At 40.2% G+C, this 13,938-nt stretch overlaps 1 protein-coding gene across 7 annotated transcripts in view; it reads right to left on the bottom strand.

Moving 5' to 3' along the window:
• LOC121316754 (latent-transforming growth factor beta-binding protein 1-like) overlaps nt 1-9,601 on the bottom strand; it is a 130,564-nt gene extending 120,963 nt beyond the window's left edge. For 5 of the 7 annotated variants that reach the window (XM_041251898.1, XM_041251901.1, XM_041251900.1 and 2 more), the window contains exons 1-2: nt 8,841-9,601; nt 7,704-7,774 (exon numbers count right to left, since the gene is read on the bottom strand). In XM_041251898.1, the coding sequence (XP_041107832.1) occupies nt 7,704-7,774; nt 8,841-9,241 (472 nt within the window). In that variant the 5' untranslated portion in view covers nt 9,242-9,601. The remainder of the gene's footprint in view (nt 1-7,703; nt 7,775-8,840) is intronic. The other 2 variants (XM_041251904.1, XM_041251907.1) reach the window with 1 other exon arrangement.
• Nucleotides 9,602-13,938: the final 4,337 nt, after the last annotated feature.

Below are 13,938 nucleotides of genomic sequence, written 5' to 3'. Positions count from 1 at the left end.
ACCCAGGAACAAAAAAAAAAAAAAAAATTGTTACACAGTGTTATCAGTCCTTAATGCCTAGTATATAGCCTAATGCTGAATCTCTTATAGATCAAAGTATTGCACAGTATTGACCTCAAACTGGCTCCTCTCTTTTTGTTGTGCTTTTTAAAAACGTTTCTACAGCAACAGTATTTATAGTTAAGCTGACCTACTTGAGTCTGCATTGAATCCAAAGAGCAAACTTCCTACAGGAAATATTTCTATTTGGCATATGACTTCACCGTTTTATCAGGATGCACACAAGAAATACACCTTCCCATTTGGGCAGAAGATAATTATTTAGTTCAGAACAGCTGCCAAGTCTTTTAAAATGTGAAGTTTTTTTTTTTATCATTTTATTTATCGCTTTATCTTAAAGGAATAAAAGGGCAAAACAATAACTGCACTTTTTCTATTGTGAAATTGTACTTATTAGTTTTAAATATTGACGTTGTTCCTAATAGGGACCTACGCTGTTGCTATAAAATCCAACATTTTCTTAAATGATATATTATGTTCACCTCGTATTTTAATTGGTGCAGTATTCGGTCATTATGATGACTGGTCCTTCTTGTATTTTGATTTTGTTTTTTATTTTAATTGGGGGTTGTAACAGGGGAGACCTGTGCTGACTGTCTGGCGCATGTGTGGCACTGCAGGTAGGGGGCAGCGGTCTCATAGATCCGCCTGTCAGGCATGGTAGTGACATGGGGGGGGGGGTTGCTTTCCCTCTCTCTGAGTGGCTGAGAGGCGGGTCTTGGGGGATTGCTGGACCTATAAAGAGTACGCTCAGTGTTCCCTCAGGTTGCCCCCTCTAGATGAATACGAGCCAGCGGAAGCACTACGGGTAAACCAAGCGTGACTGGAGAAAACCACAGCATAAAAAGAAAAAGAAAGAAAAGTTTATTTTTGCAGTGGGGAAAGAACTTGGGCAGACCCCGATAATTGTATAGGGTAGTGAGGGAGCGCATGAGTGTAGGACGGAGACCCAGGCCGTGCGGGTAGCGACGATCGGGGTAAACGCTGCAGAGTGCATAACCTTTATTTTGTAGTTTTATTACTGTGTTTTATTTTCCCTTTTTCTTTCGCCTTTTGTCCTTTATTATTATTATTTACAGAGCACCTGCGAGTGCACCTGCAGTGGACTACGTACCTGGATTGGTATGACCATGGACTTGTTTACCGTTGCCGGTACTCAAGCCACGGACAACAGCGCCCTCTGCAAGCTAAAAATAAGAATAAAAAAAAGAAAATAAATAAAGCTGGACACCTGTGGGGTGTTTCTATCTCCCGTGTCAGTGAATACCCACACCCTTCCATACGTGGTGTCAGAGTGGCATTCACTGGCCACCCAGAGCAGTGCAAGAGCAGAGAGGCAAAATGGACCCGCAGCACTTCGCTGCTATGATGGACCTGCTGCATCAAACACTAACCGAGGTGGTGCAGGGGAGTGCAAGAGCTGCCGCACCCGACCCCATGCTACAGCGGCCCACAACAATGACGGCAGAGGTATTCAAGGCCATGGCAATCTCTGCTGGGTGGGCCCAAGCACAGTGTGCTAGTTGCCTCCTACCACAGCTGACGGGGGAGACACAGGCAGTGGCGAGGACCCTGGAATCAGAGGAGATGATGGACTACCCCACGCTAAAAGCTGCCATCCTCAAACTTGTGGGGGTGGATCCGCAGGGCTACCATCGCAAATTCCGAGAGGAGAGCTTCGATGCGGAGGACCAGCCCAGGGCCATCACTCACCATCTGCAGGATTATGCCCGGGGATAGTTGAACCCGGTAGCAACCACCACTGCTAGGCTGGTGGAGGTGATTATAGTTAAATTGCTCCAGCAAGTGCGTGCTACTTGCAAATGCAAAATATGCACACAAACTGCGCAACTGATTTTTATATCAATAACAAGCAAGGTATATAATCACCTCCACCACCGGGCCACCCTTGTGGGTGCAACGACAGTCGCCCGCCACCCTGATCGGGCGATCCAGCTGGCAGAGCAGTACCAGGCAGCAGAACCAACGCCCACTAAGCTGCCTGGAAACAATGCTAATCCAACATCACCCCCTCTACTGGCCCCAGGGAGGGCAAAGGAACTGGGGGGGAGGGGTAGCCAGGTCTTTGAACTGAGTGTAGTGGCGGGAGATCCCGGCCTGAGAACCGGGGCTGAGTGGAGTCACCCACGGGCTGCTGCGGTGTTGGACCAGGGTCTACTGTTGAGCCCCCTTGATGGCTTCTGTGTTTCAACCTCCTGCTGAAGCTTCCTGACGAGAAACCAGTTCACTGATGTGTGGAACAAGCTGGGAGTTGAGCCATATTGACCGGGATTGCCCCGTTATGGGATGTGACCTCAGCCGACCAGGTAAGAATGTTTCCTTACATCAGTCACTGCAGCAGACAGGTTTTGTAATTCCTGTGTCAGTGGATGGTACAAAAACCCAGGCTCTCTTGCATTCAGGGTGTGGTCAGTCCCTAATACAGGAGAGCCTAGTCTCACCGGGGCATAAACAAATATTGGGACGGATGCATATTAAATGTATTCATGGGGATGTGCGCTCTTATCCCAAGATTAGGATCATGGTAGAAATTGGCCAGCAGGTGACACGAGTACAAGTGGGGTTGTGTCCTCGATTGCCAGTACCAGTAGTTCTGGCACGGGACTGTGAGCAGTTTAAAGATTGGTTGGCTGCACTGACAGCCCCGTCCTCCCCTGACAGCAGCAACAGCCAAAAGATCTTCTAGCACAAAGCATTAAAGCCGAGCAGCCCCCACTGTAGTACACCATATGGTAAGTGCAGATGTTTCAATGCTATCTTTTTTTTATTAAGATCCCCAATATAAATGAGCCAGAAATATTATGGGTTTACATAATCATCTAGGCCTATTAGTTTTTATCACATTCACATTACACAGATTGCCTTGTGGTTTCAGGATTATTAGAAAAGCCCTTTCCATTATCTGTCATTCCTCGCGGCTTGCAAAACTGTACAGAAGCCTTTTCAAAGAGAGATGCCATCAGTGATAGGCAGCCTTATCACACACCAGCTCCACTACTTGGCCTGTATCTCCATTCGCCTCATGTGGCATGCATTTCAATATTAAAGCGTTTACACAACTACACAAACATGCTAGACTTTATTAGATGCATGTCATGGCTTTTCTGGTGTGCCTCTGGACGCTATGATGCAACATAGTTGTGAGCACTCTCAACTCATGGAATATTTTGAACAAGACTGGGAGGAGTATCCCATAAAGATGTTCAGTATGATAAGTCTGGAGCCTTAGGCAAACAGACACTGTGCTTGCCATGCTAGCATTTATTTAATATGCCAGTGAGTACCACCCAGTGGATTTCATATGAAATCTGTAGGGAAGAAGTCTTGAACGCGGTGCATGTGAAAACAGGTCCACACCAGCCTTGATTTCAAAATGTTTCTTATATAGGGAGCACATCCTCCACCCTTTTAATCCTGTGCAATCCTTGTTTGATACAAAACTTGCATGCCACCTGCATTGTGAGTTTTGATTATCATGCTCGTCAACTGGTGCCTTTCAAATGTTATAATCCTCTGCAGCCCTAGTCTTCCCCTATCACACCCGGTTGCAGGTGCATACTGGGATATTTTGTGCTTCTTCCAGTTTTACAGTAAACAAACTGTCAGCTTACTGCTATTGCACAGATATACTGCTAAGTCACATGCTTCAGCTCCTATGCATATGTCTACTGTAATGTATCTCCTAATAGCTCTTGATAAAGTGGGCACACCTTGTCTATGTAAGATTGTTGGCTACACACATTTGCTTTTTGCATAAGGGAATAGTCCCCCCACCCATCTCCTATAACGTCTAAATTATTTTTCATACCAGAACATCAAATATAAATGTCCCTTGGTAGATAAGGTATTCTGCTTTTGGCATGACTTGGCTGTGCATGATTAAAATGTTTGGTATGTATGTGCTGCATTTAAGAAAAACTGGAGACTAAACACAATTTTAATGTCTGATGTAAAAAGTTATATTTTTACGGAACACCGTGTCATTCTTTGATTTTACTAATCCTATGTAATTATCACTTCAAAGGAGTTTTTCATATTTATTTACATAGTCTATGTGGTATTTAATGGTACTTCAACAGCATTTTTGATTGATCTATAATTGCCTTTTTAGATACCTAATTAAAATATTAGCGGTTCAGATTTTTGTTTTTTCTTTTCAACAAAGAGCTTGCATTTGTGATATAAAAGACAGTATTCCATATGTGCCTTACTATGTATATGATTTTCACAAACAAACGCCAGCACTTTTAGCAGTGAAAGACAAATTGGAATAAGCATCTGTGACATGGAGCCCTGTTGCTGATTCCTACACAAGTATGTGCAGCTGTGACGCGTTGCTGGGCAACCGATTGGACAGTGAGGCCCGCCAGTGCTGAGTGAATCAGGAGGTCCAGATTGACGGGGAGCGGAGTTCAAAAATCGTCTGCATTATTGTTAACATCAAGGAGGAGAGTGTCTCACTACTTTGAAGCCCCTCAACTGCAAGATGGTGTCTGTGAAGGCGGCTCAGCCAGGACAGTCACAACAACCCCAAGTCGCTGGGAGGCCAGGACTTCGTAAGGAACAGTAGTGGGTCAGTTTAGGGCACATAGATCCCTAACAGTATAGAGAGGCTATTGTTAACAGAACCATGCACATATTTTCTTTCTAATGAACTTTCAGAATAGTTGCAACTTTTAACATAGAAACCCTGTTGTTTCCTTCCTAGGAAAGCAGTACTCCATTATAGCATTAAGTGCATCCTGAATTATTCCCAAAATATTATGAGTACACTGATCACTTTGTACAGAGGGCCCCTAATCTTTCAACACATCCTGCATCGCTCAGGAACACAAGGAACTTATGTGCCAATAGTCAAAGTACAGTACTGAATCTCTGCAGGCTTTCCTTCATTCCCCTTCAGTTTCTATATCTGTAATGTGCAATGTTTAATCCCAGACTAAATTCTGATATGGGCTTAAAGTACAGATTACTACAGTAAAATAATCAATAAAAAATAAAAAAACTGTATTTCTTTGAATTTAAGACATGCTTTTTTTAACCATTTCTTGCTTTTCAAAAATAGCCTGTGTCTTAAATTTGAATACACAAGCAGCAACGTGACTTACTACTGAGAAAAAACAAACCAAAACATCACTACCCGATTGTAGCAGGGGGAGATCTGTGCTGACTCTGCTGGCGTGTTCACAGTACTGCAGGAAGAGGGCAGCAGTCGTCCAACAACCGCCTTTTCGACATGCCAAGCAATACCACAGTTCAATGCTGTTGTGGTTGCCGGGTTACATGTTGCCTGATGCCGTGGAGTGTTCTGTCATGCTTGCTGTTGCCAGGATGAGGGATGCCGTAATTGAGTGGTGGTATGTGTATTGCAGAGACGCCATCATAAGTATTATACAGTGCGCAGCTGTTTTGTGTCAGTTTTGTACGATACAGCAACGTAACTGATGTTGCAGCTTTGTAAATGCATATTTATTTGACGTTTTATTTTTTCCTCAAATTGAGGGTGGTAAATTTAGGGTGGTAAATTTGAAGGGATACGGTAGTTATTACATGGTGAACTTACTCTGTAAACTGCAGAATGCATTTCTTACTGTTAATGAGGCTACAAACATTCAATAAATTCTGTTACACAAGGTTACCATTGAAAACAAAACAAGCCATTTCGCCTCATGAAAAAATAATTTGTATAGTAAATGTGGGAGTTATTATTAACCCAGAGCAATACTGAACACACGTTGCTTTCTCTCGTGAGTCAGAGGGAAATATTTTTTAAAACCAAGCCAGTGTCAATGGAGGAATCAGAGACTGGTTCACGTCCAAACCCTCCAGGCACGCCCTGCCCATGTCAACAAACCCTTTCACTGAAGTAGATACTTGCCTTGGCTAAATCCCCCATAGCCCTCTGTACAAAGCTTGCATCTACATTCTCGGAACTGTGACAGTAGGAAAATAAAGGCTTACAATTGAAGTATCAGACATTCTTTCCCAAGATCTCAATTTCTGCATTTGCTTTATTTTTGAAGAAGAGGAGATAGAAACAGCTACAAACTGCCCAATTTAAAATATGGGGCCCTCCAGGGTCATTTTTGCAAACAATGTTTTCTTTATAATGACTATAGATCTTATGATCTATATATATGTTTTAATGAAGTACAAAGTGCTCCTATGTTTTTTTTGTTTGTTTGTTTGTTTTTTACTATTTAGTAGCAATGTAGAAAGTAGAACATTTGCACAAGTTGTGGGTAGAAATAAATAAGTTGCAAAACTAGTAAGATTTCAGTATAGAATACAATGTTTTTTTTTTTAAATACTTCTTAGCAATTTAACTGGGCAAATGTAACAGAGTTTTCATTAACTGATTGATCTGCTAATTGGTCGCTTTCATTGTATTAACTAACATAGTAATTCCTCCACATGCTCACAACTAGCTAAAAAGATCCTTCAAATGCACTTTACTCTTTATTACTAGTGTAGAAAGTTTTCTTTAAGAAAAGGCCAAAAACATGAAGCAAAGGCATGGCAAAGTGGATGTATACTTGATTTGTTTCAAGGAAATGCAACAGGGAGATTTCTTTAGCCTGTCCAATAAAATTCATGTTGTAAATATGAACTAGAATTGTGGTTTTAACTATCCATCGACAACCACTCCCTGAATTGACAAAGATGTTTTTTAGAAGTGGTGCTCAAAGTGGGTGAGAGACACAGCCCAAGATGATTAAAACTGCACACTAGGACATGTTTTATATTAATAAACAATGACTACACTGTATAGCGTGATATAAGTTGGTATACAATAACACCGTTCCTATGGCTACCACCGACAGAGCGAGAGTCTCTATAGCAAAAGACCACAAAGACCCCCTAAAAAAAGAAGAGAGTACCTAGCTTGACTCACATGTGCCGCGTTATAAAATTGTACACAACGACATGCATATTGTAACTTTTCACAAGCCAGAAGTCATGCATAAGTACTGTATCACCAATATTTGTGATAACAAAATGTACATACAGGACAAAGTTCTGTCGCAATTCCTGCACGTACAGTGTGTTCAAAAACTTCTGGCACAATTTCATGCAATTCAGACAAGTTCCTTACATATAGCCATCATTAGCGCAACCAGTCAAAAAAAGAGAACTCAGTAAAGAAAGTCACCATGAGCTAGACTCTGAATCCGATTACTCTCAAGAAATTGGGCTGATGGATGTTCATTCACAACTTGATAATCAATTCTCTAGATAAACAGATAGATGGATAGATATATTAAATAGGTACATACGATATATCCCAGAATGGATAAACCTAGCAAAAATAAAGATGCCAAGTTTCAACTAAAACACTATAGACAAATAAGCAAAGGGATATAGATGAGAACAGCAGAGCAATATTAATAATCTTAAAAAGCTGTAAACTTGCCATCCCCCCTCCCCAGAACAAATGCAATCTGTCATTAAATATTTAAAACCTGATAAAAAAAAATGCCTGCTTTCCCTTTGCATTTCCTCAATACATAATAATGTAATGAGGCAAGTGCTGTGAGTTTATAGTATGTACAGAATTCCACTGAAAGTCCAACTGCAGCTAGAAAAATGATAATGAAGCAGCACGTGGCCTTCGTACTCACGTTTGGTGCATCTCTGAGAGCCCGGGGCTTTACTCCAGCCTTGACAGCACTGCCCTCCACAGACATTCACACTGCAACAACATCGAGGGGGAAAAAAAAAAACTTGACACAGAGCAAAGGCTATACGATACTACTACAGTAAATGACTGACATCTACTGAAATATATAACAAAAAACTGTCTAAAATATCTACCTATGCATTAATTTCAGGACCCTGTAGTGCAGTACAAATATTTCACTCGGTATTTCACGTTCAACGCACCTTTATAAAAACATAGCCCAGCCCTATATATAAAACAGTACTGCAGTACTTAGGCAGTAAATTCAGTGTGAATGAGTGTTTAACATTATGTAGAGCCTCATGCACAATACAGTATACTACAGTTTATTGCGATACTTCAGTAAGTATTGTATAGGTTAAAAGCCTCAGGTGTATGGATAGCAATCACACACACACAGATGCACATGGTATTATGGATACATCCATTCATAAGGGTGATTGTGCGCGCCTTGTATAATAATAATAATAATAATAATAATAATAATAATAATAATAATAATACATTCATATTTTCATTCTTAATTTATGATGTGGGCTTTCAGGAATTGTCCTGGAACTCAACCACAGCAGTACAACTCAGCAGGTTCTGTCCTGTTTTTGTGTTCCAGGTTTTATTAGAAATACCGTGTCCCAAACAAAACTATTGCTGTGTTCCTTTGATTACACAGCCCGTGTTGTTTTTCATACAGTCAATGAAAAGTGTATTAGTGCAGATACCTATGTCGGCGGGACGCGCTGTGCGACCGATTGCCTTTCTATGATGAATACATTTTAGAAGTTCAAATAAAAGGGCTGCTATATAAACCCGAGAAAGACCGCGTCCCTTTAAAAAAATGCAGTGGTTTGACCCTAATATTAGTTTAATGATGCGAGTGAACATTTGCACCAAAGCAAAGGGCAGCTCTGTGTTTTACGATTTATTATTTGTTGACCGTCGTCAGTTTGTAGATTCCTACTGCTGCCCCGGGAATCATAAAAAGTAAGCCAAATGGTTAGACATGTTTTTTTCTTTTTTAGCAATTAGCCCTGATGTTTAGTAGTCAGTAAAGTCAGGGGCACCCTCCTCGTAGTCCTACCCTGAAGTTTTAAATTGGTGTTTCTGGAGCTGCACAGCGGGGACGTTACTGCTGTGACTGGAGTGGCGAATCTGGCGCTGCTGCTGGAACTGCACGCTGGGGCTGAATTTAGTCTCCTGGTGGAGCTGCGCGCTCGGACTCGTCTGCTTTCCCATCCTGCGGGTCCGGACCTGGCTGCTGCTGTAACTGGCCGTAAGTTCCACGTTATAAGAGTGCGGCTGCCCAGCGGACCCTGTCCGGGAAATGGCACTGATGTGCCTGCTGTCCGTACCAGCCTGTCCCGGCTGCACCACGAAGGTGGTGTACCTTTTGAATCCTCCATTATCTGTGGAGGAAAATGCCGGTGAAGAAAATATACCTATGGAAAGTAAAATGTTCAATCTGATCCAAGTCATTTCCATAAGCGTTCCTTCAAAATATTAAAATAGAAACAAATAAGACGAAGGTAAATGTCCTTGTAAAATCCCTTTGTGCTTGTTTTTCACAGGTTGCTGTATCCCGATATTTGCAATCACTGTCTTTATATTTTGTTTGTATTGGTTTATATTGCTTTCTTAAATGCACGCATATAGTATGTGATTTAAAAAAAAAAGGTGTATAAACTTACTCACTGCGCATAAACACTTTTACAGATTTGTATTTTTTTTAATTTTTTATATATATAAAAAGAAAAGAAAAGAAAACTGAAATACACGACTTTATCACAAAAGTGGGGTATAGGGCGGTGAGCAGCAGATGTTACAGCTGCCCTGGCTATATCTGTGTGTAATATTTCAGCTGGTGGTGCGGCTTGAAAGTCTTTAAAGAGTTTCACTGTGTCGGGGGGCTGGAGTAAAGTCAGATCCGAAGAGCCAATCCCTGGCAGACATGACGTCAGGCATAGAGACTCATTGGAACACGCATGTTGGGCTAGGAATTTGGTTTTAACTTAAAATGTATTGCACTACAGTACACACAGTTATTCCTATTCAACAACATGTGTATTAATTACTCAGTCATCATACGGTAAAATTGAATTAAAAAATAATACATTTAATTAATAGTATACTGAATTAGTACTTAACATGTTCCAGATTTTCATAAAAGCAATTATGACTACAGTGAACCACTTATTGTATGCATTTTATTTTTTAATAAATCTCGCTGTACTGAACTAGTACCACCTTGCATTGCATAATTTATTGTGCTTCCAAAATACTGTATTCTACTGCAGGCTATTGCAGCAGTAATGTAGTTTGCTTTTGTAAGGGTTTATGCCATTAGATGTGGAGGTCAAAAACAAAATACAAAATATGGACACTTATTTCCACGACAAAAAATGTGTGTGTCATCAGTAGTTTTCATGATTTAACAACAGTAGACAAAGGAAATAATAGTAGTAGTAGTAATAATAATAATAATAATAATAATAATAATAATAATAATAATAATAATAATAATAATAATAATTTAGGCACATTATTAATACATTTGTGTTGGTCCAATAAAGTGTTTTTATTTTTCAAAATCAAATGAACGAACAGGTAAATAAACAATGAAAACTACCAAATGTAACTTCTTTCTGCTTCTTGTAGGCATTCATTGGTGCACAATTTACTTCCAAATGGCAAAAAAATATATATATACCATCTGTGAAATGTACATATAGAACATACAGTGTTAGCTCATAACTTTGAACTAAACATTTCCCATCGAAAATGTAGCACTGTGCCTTATTATTGTGATATACATGTTGACACAGTATATAACCGATTGATCAGCTTCCCCGCTGCATAAATTATCCCAAGAGAGTATTTTGCCATTTGCTTTCAATTTCAATGACAACAGACGCTTTGTTGACTCGAAACAAGTGGATGAATTACAGCACCTTTCCGTTGACCTATTTTCTTCACCGTTTGTAGAAACTGCATTCAAATTTGTGTTGCTGTGTAAAGAAACAGTGTCGCACAAATCTTTTCACAAACTGGCTCACAGTGAAACACTTCCATAACGTCAACTTTGCATGACTGAGTTGTGTCCTGCGAATCGACTAAAAACTAAATTTGTCAAAAAAACAATGTATCAACAATAAGTTTTCCAACTGAAAGTCAGTTGCAAAGTCGTCATATATTTTATTATGGCAACTCATGGTAATTTGAAGAAAAGTAGGCCGACTGTACTTAAACAACTGCCTTGAACACAGAAAACCTTTATACATGCATAGAACATTACATAGTCCTTGTTCCAAGCATTTTAAAATACATCTGCTCAAGTGGGAGAAGCAATCAGGTAGTCAGGGCTGTTTGAGACGCTGTGAAAGAAAGCTCTAGTGAGCCCAGCAGTCTAGGACTGTTCATACTTTGCCAAGCCTCGCTGAAAGTTTATCAGGAATAGTGAGTGATTTATCAGCATGTTCACCTCAGCTTCAATACACTTGATTTAGTGGAACTAGCCCAGTATATCAGTAGCACTGGACTCTAGCGCTGCGTATTCCGTCTCTGTGGGGTCTGAGGCAATGTTCATGTAGTTGTTACCAAGTGCTGAGTGAATGCTTGTTGGGTGCATTGTAGAATTTATACCTTGAGGCTGTACACAAATAAACACTAGGCTTATAATCACAAAAGGCCAATTTCAATTACCATTAGGTAGGGAAATTGTAAGTTTAATGAAACAGCAAAGCAAATAAAAATTATTACAGCTCTACATTCTTGTGGCTTAGTGTCCTCAACAACAACAAAAATAATAATTCTGCAGCAATAAAAGTACTTTATTATTCCCCATGGGTGATTAATTTTGTTAAGCAAGTGATCACGTATAATAATAAACATTTTTATATAGCACCTTTCATAGTGGACCACCATCACAAAATGCTTAACAAGTTATGAGACGAGGGTGTGTGAACTATGCATCAGCTGCAGAGTCACTTACAACAACGTCTCACCAGAAAGACAGAGCACAAGGAGGTTGCTCAGTGGGTGAGTCAGTGGCTGAGCTGGGATTTAAAACAGGGACTGCTGGGTTATAAGCCTGTTTCTTTAACCACTTAGCCACACAGACTCCTTCAATTTTGGTCATAACTTGAAAGCCACTCATCCAATTGTTGATGTCTCAGATTTTTTCTTCAGAACCGCTTGCTAGAATAGCCACTGACACCTGAGTGATCAAGTCTTTGAAAGATAGATTTGTGGAATCAAGTGTGTCACTTTGAAGCTTTGCATGGATATTTGCTGTTCTTAATGCTGTAGTAAGAGTGAAAAGACAGACGATGGTGGAATGGGCTAGCAGGAGATCGCGCATATAGAATTAGACTTCTATACTGTTGCACACTTTTATTATTCGCCGACACAAAATAAACAACAAGACCATGGCCTCAGGATTTTAAAGGGGAGTTATTATATTAACATGTTTTAACACATGGCACTTTTAGCAGCCTGTCTAGAAGGACAGTCTAGAACACACACTGCCCTGACTGATTTTTTTGCAGCCCTTTTGTACCCACCTGCCTGTCCAGGCTCTAAGTGGTCCCTCTTTCACCGTCCTATTTACTGCTGTTGTTTTCTATGACAACGTTCATTCCAATAAACAGCAGTGGGTTGCCAATCTGCTTATGTCAGTGAGTAAAAGCTACTTTGCATCAATTATATCTCCTTTCTTCCGGCATCTATTGAGAAAGCAGCAGAGTAGACCTGAAGCTGGTATGGGGAATCAAAGGGGCACGTTCCTGAGCTCCCTCTCTTCTTCAGAGTTACATGTGCTGAGTGGGAACATTCTCTCTGGGCATTATAAGTGGTTGGGAGTATGAGGCTCATCGGTTAAAAATAAACCCAGCCATATTTAAAGGTCAGTGGCACTAACTGATGGAGGTGACCCAAACATGTTGTGGAATTCTAATGTAAACAGTTAGAGAACAGCAGATGACGTCCTTTGGGATGATCGGATCCCCGGTTGGTGAATATTTTGCTTCTTGATACTAGTTTTGCAGGCAGTTAGCATGCAGAGCAGCACTGGCGGTTATTATAGTGTTTTTATGCAGATGTTTACTGGGTGAGTCAACACAAACCTGTTTAACGGCATTTTTAAAGTATGAAGCCCTGTGGCACTAAATTTGTGCATACAGAATATTTTGCGATGCATTACTCTAACTCCAGTATACCGTTCCCATTTATCCCAATTAAATTAACTTACTGTACATAGAAAATGCTGAGAGAAATTATAACTTCATTCAAGATTTTCCAGGGTTTAATGCACGATTGACACAATTAATTGCATATGCATTTAATCCAAATTTAACATGTGCCAACCAGTGTTTTCAATTCAAATCTCTTACATCTTATTTGCATAAGCATCATTTGTCAATGGCCCCCCTTTTTATTGCATTTCAGTTTTCTTTAAGTGCAGCACAGTTGATCAAACAGTTTTTTTTCCTGTTATCAAAGGTAACACTAGTCCCAATAGTGATGATAAAACCGTACTCCTTCCCAACTCAATAAACGATAGCATTACTAATCTTGATATGTCTGCTTCTACAACAGAATGCAGGACACTAACCTTGAAAACGTGTTTGCTGGGGAAGACAGCAGTTTCCTCAGTCAATTCCGACTATTGGCTGCTCTGCTAAGCTGTGGGGAATCCTCCATCATCTCCACATCTTAACTGCTGGATGACAGTTCCATGGCTTCATCCCTCCTTGATATTAAATTAATGCTTACAGCTATCTTATTGTCCATCTTTACATCCTTCTTGATCAGACTGTAGCAGAACTGTTGTCTTGCCAAGAAAAAAAAAAAACAGAAACACTTGATCTATTTGATAGCTACCTTTTGCATTTTGGGCTGAAGATTTCTGTGATATCCCCACTATGGCAGTAGAACGGAGTATTTCTTTTTTGAGGATCTACTATTTTTTCACAGTGTAAGTCCTCCCAGCAGCTATCCAATTATTCCTTGATAAACACTGAGAAAAAGTATCTACAGCTGCTATTACTGGTATACCTGTAGTGCTTCGGTTTGGTGAATGATAACAGATAACAGTTTTTCGAGATTTACGATTATACTGTAAATACAGAAATCATAAATCTCGAAAAACTACTCGCTTCTAAATCTTTTGTAGTCATTTTTGT

The sequence above is a fragment of the Polyodon spathula genome, chromosome 6 (genome assembly GCF_017654505.1).
Source record: "Polyodon spathula isolate WHYD16114869_AA chromosome 6, ASM1765450v1, whole genome shotgun sequence".
NCBI lineage: Eukaryota > Metazoa > Chordata > Actinopteri > Acipenseriformes > Polyodontidae > Polyodon > Polyodon spathula.
This window is presented reverse-complemented; position numbering and strand designations above follow the sequence as displayed.